The 12209-nt window shown below is 46.1% G+C and overlaps 1 protein-coding gene across 1 annotated transcript; it reads left to right on the top strand.

Moving 5' to 3' along the window:
• The first annotated feature begins 526 nt into the window (after nt 1–526).
• On the top strand, nt 527–6087 carry LOC122375196 (nucleoporin GLE1-like). Its single transcript, XM_043354447.1, has 4 exons — nt 527–718; nt 2805–3010; nt 4000–4139; nt 5147–6087. Exons 1-4 carry the CDS (start codon nt 672–674, stop codon nt 5261–5263), a joined length of 510 nt encoding a protein of 169 aa, XP_043210382.1. The 5' UTR covers nt 527–671; the 3' UTR covers nt 5264–6087.
• The last annotated feature ends 6122 nt before the right edge of the window (nt 6088–12209 follow it).

Below are 12209 nucleotides of genomic sequence, written 5' to 3' on the forward strand. Positions count from 1 at the left end.
AATGGTAGCAAACTGTCGTTAAAGCGGGTGTCATAACTCTTGAAGTGCTACCCGGCCACTACCACGCACCAGCCCGACTGTATAGTAGGTGTTGTATCTTCCTGGTACCGTCCTGTCAGTGCCTTTTACCAGATTTACTGCAATCGCTCTTTATCCAACGATCGCCACGCAAGGCACGCGGTCAGAGAAGTGTCTACCTGCGTCTCTCTACTCAGGTGTTTGACCTCCGTGTTTCAGGGCCACAGAGACCCACTCTGACCTGGAATGTGGCGCTACGTTTGATCACCAGGGAGGCCCCTCTCTGACCTGGTATGTGACCCCTTGTTTCAGCGTGATCTGGTATGTGACCCCCGTGTTTCAGCGCCTCTCTGACCTGGTGTTTGACCTCCGTGTTTCAGCGTCAGAGAGACCCTGACTGAACTGCTGCGTGACCCTATGTTTCAGCTCCGGATTTTGTCAGGCCCTGCTCTGACCTGGTATGTGTTTCAGTTCCTCTCTGACCTGCTATTTGACCCCCCGTGTTTCAGCGTCAGGGAGAGGACGTGGTGTCCAGTAAGCCGGAGGCGGCGTTCGCGCTGGCCGCGGTGCTGCTGGCGCTACAGTTGGAGTTCCCGCAGCTGACCGAGCTGACAGTGGCCCACTGCCAGGCGCGCTGTCCGTACCTGGTACCGATGTACCCGCAGCAGTTGGACGGGGACACCAACGAACAGTACTACCGGTGAGTACTTGTCCTGGTACCGCAGTAGTCCCAGTGAGTAAGTACAACTGGTGCCGTCCGGTGAGTCCATCTGATACTGTAGTGTGTAACCAATGATCCCCTAACGATATAACTGCAGTCCCACCAAAATGTACGGCTCTCCATGCGGGTTTAAAGGGACTATCCCACCTTCTAAAATGTTGTTAAAACCAGTTAAATTGTGCCCGACTTTATAGATTGGATGACCAGGAACACGGTTCTAGCATTTATTTTTCATTAAACATCTTAGGCTTCCCATATTCCAAACACAAACTTTCAAATATGTGACGTCACAGCCCAAAATTACCTCCTTCCCCAGGCCACATTACTGTCATAAAGCTGATTCTTTTTACTCTGTAGGCACCACAACAAAGTTCAGACCAAGTTTTAAGCGATTTTTCAACGAACAAACCCATTTAAATCAGAATGACTAAACAAGGTGACGTCACACTAACGGTCGCTCCATGTTGAAGATAGGGCCTTGTACAAGGCCCATTTTCAAATGAAGGGAACGAATTTCTTCAACACCAAGAGGCCGCGGGGGTTGCAACCTAGATAGATAGTGGTTTCTGAACCTCGCCGCAAACTTGGCTATCTCAACTCAAACCCCATGTTAAAGGTGGGATAGTCCCTTTAAGCGGTAGGTTCTGCCTTTGACTTTACCGGCAACATCTCAGAAACTAATCGATGTACGATGAAGCCATTTTAGAGGATCGTATAGTAGCTCAGACATTTAGACATTGTTCATTGAACCGTAGTGCGAATTCTGCTTTTATGAGCTTCCGATTTGTGTGTTCGTATTTTCGGATCGTTTTCTTGAGAGATGTTGATAATTGTCCGATTATATTGGCAAAGGTTTCAGACATAACATGTATACAAAATTAAATTCCTTAAGCTTTCGAAGACATCTACATCTTCATGATCACAAGGTTAAATTGTAAAAGCACAGAGCCTAAGTTTGCTATTAGAATGGAAGGGAGAAAAACTAAATACATATTGTGCGTGATAAATTGCTAAGGCCTCTTGCAGTCGTCACATTCAGTAAACACACTATAGTTCGTTTTTCTTAAGTTTGCCCCTCACTGTAAACGTCTTTTTGAACATAGCACGAGAATTACTAGCTGAATTACTGAGAAAACTGGTTGGCGCACATTGATTTGACCAGATTTCACAGACGATCAATTTCATCAAAGTTATTTACTATTTCACAGACTCTTAGCTCGTATTTGCCAATACCTACAGCCCCACAGGGTTAGACGACTTCTCAGAAATTATATCTGAACTAATGAATAAATTGCACGGCGCTTAACATAACGTAAAATCGTCGGTGTTCAAAACTTATTTTTGAAAATATTATTCATATCTGCAATACAATGTGCGCTAACCAGTTTTCTCAGTAATTCAGCTAGCAATTCTCGTGCTGTGTTCAAAAAGGCGTTTACAGTGAGGGGCAAACTTAAGAAAAACGAACATAACTAATATACCTACATCGTTCCACACTTGGATGCATGACACATGACACATTTTGGTAATAATGTGTCAGACATGTGTACGAATAAATCGATTGCATCGTCAACCCTTAAAAGCTTTAGACGAAGAAGATATAGCCAGAAATTCACTAAATTTCATCGGGGCAAAACCTATCGCCAAAACCCGCGAGACCTATACCCCTCGGTACCGCGCATGGTGAACCGGTCAGTACCACACACTACGCAGCACTATCGCCGAGTATTACCACATGATACTGGCTGTGAGAGTAGTACCTGTGATTGTGAATATGGTGTGGTATCGCTGGCTCTTTTCCCATCAACCACGCGTTTTTCACATCACAAACCAGAACTTGCTGATGATTCGTGGATTTATTCCGTCTTGATGTAATCTTAAACCTCCCGAATAAGTTACTATCTAATTGAATGCTAACATCTAATCATCTTACCAAATTCATATAAACCATGATTCCGCCTTGACCTTTCGTACGATCGGTCGCTATTCTTGACGACGCCCTTCCTCCGCGCCCGCCCGTCGGGACCTCTCCCCACTAGTCACGTTCTCACGGGCTGTTTTATAGGAAACTCGGCTACGACTACGTGGACGGCGTGGTGGAGAAACAGGACAAGTTTCTGAAGCGGATGTCGGGCATAGCGCGGCTTTACGTGGCGCTGCTGATCGCTCGGCCGCCGCAGCACACGCCCGCCCCGCCCCCCGGCGCGGTACCGGCCCGGCCACTCGGAGTGAAACATTTGTGGCGCTGGCTAGCGGCCACCGTTAACCTGGGTGAGTTTTGATTTTCTTGTGGTTAAACACAAATCGTCAACTGTGCAGTGGTATTCGGACAGGGCGGATATGAAAGATGACTGTTGTGAGTGAGGTCTTGCTTGAGGCCAACTTTTTTCTCCACCGACATGGTTCTGTCGTGGGTAGGTCTTGGGGTTAGTTTCCGTTGTCCCCTCGCCCCCACTTACCCGTCCGCCTACTGGCTGGAACTAATCCTGCTCAGAGCCCACTGCCCAGGGGGCCACCGCTTCTTGCCGGTACAGTCACCGCGGTAAGCCTGATCGCGGCCTCAGGTGGGCGGTCCGATTTCCATGATGAACAGCACTGCGACTAGTCCGCAAAGACAGCTGAATAGACAGCCTGAGCCTGAGGAAAGAAATCGGTTCTGCCCGGTGGGAGGCCCGGATCGACCCCCAGGACAGGGATTTGGCGCGCGGCACTGAACGCTGATTGACTCTGAGGCCACTCGATGTTTGTAGCTTATTGCCAGTTGCCACATATTATTACCCTTATGGACGCATTATGTTTGATTGTTTTATTTTTTCGCTTTAGCTCGGCTTTGTTCGTGATTAAGCAGCAACGTGCTTTCATCGGTCAGCTGGTTTTAGTGATAGCTTTGATACGCAGACATTCGAAATATTGTGTTCATTGCTTGGTATGTATACACCTACTTGTTTGTTTTGTTTGCTTGCATCATTTTTTTTTCTGAGCAAATGTCACAGGGTCCAGACCCCTCAGTCTGATGTTCACCGAAAAGGTAATCATTTCTTAGGCTATCTTACGCCTTCAGTGTTCAAACTTCAGTCATGGACGCAAGCGATTAGCACCACTCGAAACTCAATCTGAAGCACAGGAAGATCATACCAACAAACGAGTCGAGCACTGTTAGTCATTTCGACGTTCATCGGTCTGTATCCCGATCTCACCTACCGCTACACCCACCCTTCGCTGCGTGTTCTGCACTATAACACCCCTTCCCCCTTGGACAGAGCCGCGAGCCGACGTGACCGCTTCGATCCTGTACGACGCCCTCGAGGTGGGAGGGTCCACGCTGTCCGCCGCCTACGGCACGCAGTTCGTCAAACTGGTGAAGCTGCTTCGGACACAGTACCTGGCGCGCGTTCAGCAGGTGAGATCGGTGTGGGGATCGAGCATGAATTGTTGAGCTGTTTTCGAGTGGGGAGGTGAAATTGGGGTATCGTTGATAAGTTTTGTGTGGTTTGATGTGGTTTGGTTATGAGGTGGTATGAGGGTTGGAAGGTTTGAGTTAAAATGCGAGACATTCTTCACGTGAATCTACGGAGGACTGCTTTAGTGGAGGTTATGTATTTTGTATACTATTTCGTGAAGCCGATGGATATAGCAATGTCGTATGCTACGATGTAGCAAGGTCGTATGCTACGATTTGTTGTTCGTCACATGTGCTGTCGTAGACTGATGTGTGAAAGACTTCCTAGCGCACCTATCCTTACTCCGAAGACCAGATGGTGTATGTGAGCTTAGGCCAGACCATAACAATGAACGTTTATGACATTCTTTTATCCCGTGAATTTATTTATAAGTTCCGTCAAAAAAATTGATTTATTTTCCGACCCCACGCAGCCGCTATTTCGCCCCCACACATTCCGCGCCCACGATTCACGGAACGCTATATTGCGAGTGTGGAAAATATGCAGACGTCGTTAAAGCCGTCTAATGCCATTGGCGCACTGGGAGTCGGGCTGCCCGATGTACCCAGCTGGCGCGTTACCGAGATCCAGAGTGGGCGCCGGGATACGCAGAGGCGCCGTGTGTGGTACCCTTACGGCATATAAGGAGACTGAGTAACATAGCCTCCTCCGCTAAGGCTACCTACCCTGACCTCCTGACTGTATATGTAGGTACCCGTTATGTCCTGTTCCTATATCCAAACGCCTGCAATGACCTTTGACCTCTTCAGATGACCACGCTAACCTCTGACTTTTTTATCTCTTAACACCGGAACCCATATTAGCTCCCACACAACCCCTGTGACTGGTGACACCTGACCTCCGATAGTCCCGTGACCTCTGACTTACGATGACCCCGTGACCTCTGACCTACGATGACCCCGTGATCTGTGACCTACGGTGACCCCGTGACCCCTGACCTTCCCAGGTGACGCCGTCCGGCTGTGGCGGCCCCGTGGTGCGCCTGGAGCAGCAACTGCAGCGTATTGTCAGCACGGGCCGAGTACCGCCGCCTCAGGGAGAACTCAAACTCTACAACTGGTAGCGGCGAGTCGCAGTCAGGTGACGTCATAAAGCTGTCAGGTGACGCCCAGTCGGGACACCCGGTGACTTATTCAGCGGCCACCTGTGACGCTCAGCGACATCAATTCTGACCCGGTTCGGCCCTCGTTTGGCCTGCGATTCACGTGATCTGGTGACCCCTCGACACCACAGAAGCACACTACGTTCTTCTGCGTTCGCTAGGCACCGAAGATACCGCACTGTGGTCATCTAAGGAGGGTGGTCTCCGTCCAAACGCTAACGGGTGGCTCTGTTCTGGTGTCACTCTATCTGCATTGATGACGTAAGTCTCTGTTTGACTGTCGCAGCTCTCATGTCACACATATCATTGTTCATCGATCAGTGATCACGATTGTTCATTGATCAGTGATCGGGCCTCTGGTTGAAGTATGGACACCGATGACCAACGCCTACCCACAACCCTTAGCACGAAAACATCGCCATCGTCTGTGGTTCGAAGCTGTGTGTTCAGTTGAGGCGGTCTCGCGGCCGTCGGAGACTGAGAGCCGACACAACCAGCGCAGGAGAACGACCGTTCGAGGCTGACACGATTCGATGTGTGATAAGGGTGCGGAACTGCCTAGGTGCGAGTGATTCGGTGGATGTGGATTACGGGAGATGACGTGAATGCCCTGGAGACTACAGTGCTACATGAAACTTGAATATTTGATGTTTTTATGTGTAGAGTGTTGCAGCAGTGAAGGATTGTGATGGTTCGAACAATTGTAGGTCATTCGTCAATCCTGCCATGCTTGATACCAGCGACTTTAATGCTCTTATGTCAATAAAATATGTCAATGTTCGTTCGTTAAAGCCGTTCAAATGCTGAGATCGAAGACTGATTTCATAAGAATTTTGCGAACGATTAAGTATTGCCAGACGGTGAAAAGCTGTGCTTTTAGTTGCTTTTATTCAAACTCGCAAACAACAGGCTAACAGAGTTGTTATTGCAGTGAGGATTTGAAGAGGTTGTTTTGTCGAGTTTGCGGTCACCAAAAGCTCAGTGATTCTGTTGAACATGATCAAACGGAATGCAATGAGACTATTATGCACATTGGTCTTCAATTGGGCACTATGTTAGACGGTAACTAACCAGGGTCTGATACAATCGTACGTACAACTGACGAGTGACGTTTAACTACGCCAACATTGCAGCTGGCAAGTTGCACTGTATTTTCGCAATTTGATGCATGAAATAGCATCATTTCTTGGAAACAAGATAAACGAAGAGAACCTAACGTTACCTGGTTGAATAGTGGATAGTTCACAGTTGGGGCATTCCACGATAGATCGTACCAGGCCCGTCACCCTCATCTCTCAGATTTTAATGAAAATCGGTCCTAGGGGTAATCATAGGCCCCAAAGACGCCTGGCAAAATATCAGACTTCTCAGATCAAAACTTTTTGAGCTATATTGCATTACATTTTTTTTAACTTCGGTATGTAACGGTGAGTTTGATGGCCTATAACTCAAGAACGGGTTAAGCAACCAACAAAAAGTAAACAACACTAAGGTTGCGATTAATCAAAAATTAATATTACTATTTAAAAATTCCAAAGAAAAAATTTCATTGTTGAGCAAAAACCTTAATCTTTTTTCATTTGCCTCTAATGACTTTTGGGACCAAAATTTTTCACATCTTTATTTTTTCAAAATAATTTTCATGTCATTGCAAATCGACATGCAAAAAATTAGAAAGGTGTTCTTTCTATAAGTTCCTCATTTTCCGGCAAACAAAATGGGTTTCGGAGGGGTTGATACGACCCCAGCACGCCGTTTCGCTTCTAATAGAGCTAGAGCCTCGCGGAAAAAACGGGCGTGTGTGCCGTTACAAGTCGCAGCGATTGGTACCCGATTTTAAGGTCTCAGGTTAACCGGTAGCGTCTGAGGTCAGGTTCAGGTCATGTGACTGAAGTTACGGGTTCGGTTTTTAGTAAATAACTTCGCAAAAAAATGGCCGCAGAGCCGCGATTTTGGCATCATTGTGTTCGCCTAGCTCAGGTGCATCGAATGGTATACTTTTTGCTAGGGTGAGGTCAACTTAAGTAGTTGACCTCGGGTCAAGGTCAGGTCAGAGCCCCTCAGGTCACGAAGCTGGGCAAAGTGTATCATATGGCATATCATTCGATTCGGAAGGTCTTCCCGAGTCCATTGGTGGCTTTCCCGACTCTCTAGCTCTATTTGATTGAGAGTTGTTGACGAAAAACTCGTACGACCCTAGTGACGTCATAAATGACGTCACGCAAGGTTAACAATGCAAAAGTAAAGCATTGGACTTTGCAAGGAGTGCATGAAATCACGATACCATGTACGTGGGATAGTTTTAAATCATTCTCGGCGCCAAAATAACAGTTTTTATATTTCCCCATTGATTTATAACAGTGATGTCACGTGACCGACCTGGCCTCATGTAACCTTGACAAATTCCCAGATATACAAGTTGTGAGACCTCTGGAGGACACCATGTATGCGTCCTGTAACTTTCATCTCGGACAGCTATGGTCATTGGCGTCCAAAACAATGTCAGAACCAAACAGCCTTTTTCACCCTCGCGCTTATAGGAAAGAGGGTTGAATGAACCCTCTTTTCGCTTTTTTCAGATGACTCAGACTTGAATTGAAATTTCAGTAACCCGTGATGTCACTAGGCAGCTTTACCACGCCATTTGTAAGCTCCCCTCCCGAAATCACTATTCGAAACCGTTATCGTGACGTAAAATAAATACATTTATAGAAAGAACACCTTCCTACACTGAAAATTTTTTTTACTCAGGCCAGGCATTACTCAGTAATAACTCATGAAGAAACTCAGTGAATACGATAGTGGTGCTCACTTATTGGCTGATCTAACTCACATCACCAGGGTGACTTCGTTATGCGTGAGTTCTGAGTGCTTAGTTTCGTGAATTCGAACTGAGTCGGAAATGAGTTTTGCTTGGGCAAATCTAGTTTCCTGCGCAATGCATGAGTTCTCGCGAATTCACGTGCAGTTGTGCGTGAGGTACCCCCGGCTTGAAGATGCGCGCATGCGCGGCAGGGTGAGTTTCCTGCGTGATGCGTGAGTTCGCGTGATGAGTATTATAGCCGTTGCGTTCGAAAACCGCGGCGCGCGCTTCAGTCCGTTGTGGCGCGGTGACTCGCGTAGTTCACGTTGAATTGTTGAGGCTATTGTGACATTGTGCAGGAGAGTGCAGGAGCGGGGAAGGCGTGCAGCGAAGGATGGGACGGGTAAGTTATCTGTGAAGAGCTCGGTGATTGTCGATGAAGCTTTTATCAATCGCATGCGCCGCGGAGAACAGGGAGGTGAACTGATGGACCAGCAGACATTCCCCGCCGGGGTCAGGAGGTCGATGCCAACCGTGAACGGCGGAGCAGATCGATCGAGAAACTGAGGGATACCTACCCGGCATAGTTCGAAAAAGAAGAGGTGAGTTATGTTATATTTAAATTAAAAACACATGTTTGTGGGATAATGTTGTCCTTATCCTAAAAGAACGTTCATTTGACCCTTTTTACTTCTTTAAACAAGAACTCCGTCACGACCCGATGTTTTTTTAGGGGGGGGGGGGGCGAAGGTTGTTTGAAGTCGATTCTTTCCATGCAGCACCCATAGGCACAATGTTAAAATGTAAAATATTGGGGGACACGTCCCCCGTACCCTTCCCCCCCGGTGGTGGAGCCCATGGTCTTAATTCCGCTCGCTGAACCGTTTAAGATTCTTTTGTCTCGTTTGTGCTTATTATTTTTCCGACTGTTATTATTTTTTTCCGACTGTTTTTTTTTTTAATGCCTACACACATATTTTCGTACACTATTCGATTTCAGCGAGCATTTTCAACCTTCCTTACATATTAGATTATTAGATACCGCGGCGAGACGCGTTTGGACGTGACATAATTATTTCCATTACTGTTAAGTATACCTAACACATTTTATGTGATTGTTTCAAGCTGATTTTAAAATTGGACGCCCATGGAAGTGTTTTGCGAGACTAAAACCCGTCTGTTAAGGTGACCATCCCACCTTGACCCGCGCTGTGCTGGGTGGCGTTTTACGCCCCCCCCCCGCCCCCTCAGGGTTTTCGCGAATATCTAAGAACGGCGGCGCGCAGCGCCACCATTTTCGGCACACCTGCTCATACATTTTTTTCTGCATATGAAGAAATTTTAGACCCAGGTCGTTCAAGGTCAGGTCACGTCAAATGACTTAACATCAGAAAAATTTCAATGGTCGCTGACGATCGCACCGTTCGCAACGTGCCATGGAAACCGTTCGATATTTTTGTCATTTTCGCTCAGGGAATTCACCGCTCGATTTCACACCAGTTTGAGGTAAAATATCAAAAAAATATCGAACGGATTTCATTTTATAGCGTTTTTGATACTGTCCCACTCCCATGTCTCAAGTATCAACCTTACGGCATGTATAAAATATATTTGCTAGTGCAATAAAACACCTCATATGTGTTCAGCTTGACGGTTTGGATCGAATGATATGCAACATGACCTGGTCAGGTCAACCTGAGGTCAAGTTTTAAAAACGGCCTTTCAAGGTCTAATTATAGTTCATTCGTCCCGACGAGAGGAACACTATGCTAACGGCAAAATAAATGTTGTGACTCTTGAGTGGAAAGTATTACAGAAAACATGTTGGTAAAAACGGCTTTTTTAGAGTTTTTGCTCTCTGGAGGCTTAATTGTTGACCTAAGGTCAAATCTGAGATCAAACGCCAGCAAAAAAAAAAAAAAAACGTCGAAAGGGCTTTTGACTGCATTTTTCCGCGGGCAGCTCTTTTGGTTCCGAGTTAAGCACCAGTTTTTTTTTTCGAAAATATTGAAATAAGCAAAATTTGGCCTTTCCTGACCTCTGGTGACCTGGCACTTGACTTGACCTTAAAATTACCCAAGTATTTCCTTAAATATCTTTTATGCTTTTTCGAATGCCGCTTACTGCGTGTCGCTACGTGGCCCAACCCCAACAGCCGAGTTAGAAGAGGGGACGTGAAGACGACCCCCTCCCCCCAGTACATCACGGTAAACAGAGCACCAGCACGGCGCGGTTTAACATTAATTTTGAGCTGAAGTAACTTGATAACTTTTGATATTTCAATCAACTTGCATGCCCTATAACTTCCGTTTCTCTTACTGGCAAAAGAAAATCTGACTTTTTTATTGTGTTTTCAGGGAACGGCCCATTGAGCCTCCTCTGCATCTTGGCGGAGAAGGCGTCAGTGGTGGCGTACACGGGTGACGAAAATTTGGATCACCCCTATCATAACAAGTCCGAAGAAAACGAACGGTGCCGCCTCATCGTGGAGCGAACGGAAGTCTTGTGGGGATCCATGGTTTGGAAGGGAGTCTTTTGCTGTGGGCGACGGCGCACTTTGTGCTCAGTCAACAAACGGCGCATTAAGTGCGAAACACGCTGTGGTTTGTGTGTATCCAATTCCATGTGCTCCACACACCATTCAATGCTGAGCGCCAGCCACCTGTAGCCGCGAAGACTGAGGTCGAGAAGCTGGCAAAAGAGTGAAGCTGAGCTGACGTGGAGTCGATCCCCCCCCCCCCCGACGCAGTTTGGCGTGTGTCAGAATTGAAATACAGCGCAATGCGACCGTTTCTACAAACATGTATTTCTTGTAAGGGCTGGGGCGAATAGTGCAAGACTAGACGTTGGTCGGGCATGGTATAATACAGATATGTATGCTGGTTTTGGGCAATGATTCGTTATATATTGGCCAATCCCAATATATAGACTAGCTGCCTGGTAGTAGCTGTTGTATCAGCATCATGCATGCATATTGCATAATGCTGATGCGGCAGCTGTTATCATGGGTGGTGAGCCTATACATTGGCTTGAGCCAATATAAAACGAATCAGATCAGCCGTTTCAGGCGGCGCCTGAGTAACACCCGAGTATCGTATGAGTTATCGATGTGAGTACGTCCTGAGTACAGCCCTAGTTTTCACTGAATAACCGATGAGTTCCACCTGAGTTATGGCCGTACTACCACCTGAGTTATACATTAGTACCAGCTGAATTACATGTGAGTTACTTCCTAGTTTTTCATGAGTAATGACTTACTAATACCTGAGTTTGGCCTGAGTTGTCTGAGTAGGACATGAGTTACGCATGAGTACTTGCTGAGTTTTATCTGAGTTTTACCATCGGACAAAATGGCAACTCACTTTGTTACTCACATGCTACTCACTTGCAATGAGTTTTGCCCGAGTTTTACCTGCGTTCCGCCCTGAGTTTTACCTGAGTACGCGGATTTAGAGTGAGTTTTACCATTGGACAAAATGGCAACTCAGTCATTACTCAGAAAAGTGAGTAAAAATTTCTTTCAGTGTAATTTTTCGCATACTTCTTAACAATGAGCCAAATATTTTTTAAAGAAATAAAAATTCAAAAAAAAATGGTCCCAAAGTCCAAAAAAATACAAATGAAACAAAACTCGATATGTCATATATCAAAATAGCGTATTTTTCGAAATTTCAAAAGTACATATTAATCTCTGTTTCATTGCAAGTTCAATGTTATATAACATTTGGCAATTGAATAATCCGTCTTAGAGTTACAGCCCGCCAAACTTAGCGCTGCAAAGCAAGATCCAAAAAATGTTATACACCATAACTCAAAAAATACTTATCTGATAAGCCTGAAATTGTTACAGGTGGATTCAGAGCCCCTGATTACCCCTGAGACCAATTCTCGTCAAATTCCGAGAGATGAGGGTGTCAAATTGGAAAAAAGTGGTACGATCTATCGTGGAATGCCCCAGTTGGTTCACAGTATTGACACGTTTGAAATTCCCGAGAGTTGTCGGACCGCTTGGCTTCATCTATATTCTATGGTGACTCAATCCAAATAATATTTGATTCATCTTTAACATATTACAATTCGTGATCAAAAACACCCAGATTGTCA

The sequence above is a fragment of the Amphibalanus amphitrite genome, unplaced genomic scaffold (genome assembly GCF_019059575.1).
Source record: "Amphibalanus amphitrite isolate SeventyFive unplaced genomic scaffold, NRLGWU_Aamphi_draft 001793F_arrow, whole genome shotgun sequence".
In the NCBI taxonomy this organism is placed as follows: domain Eukaryota; kingdom Metazoa; phylum Arthropoda; class Thecostraca; order Balanomorpha; family Balanidae; genus Amphibalanus; species Amphibalanus amphitrite.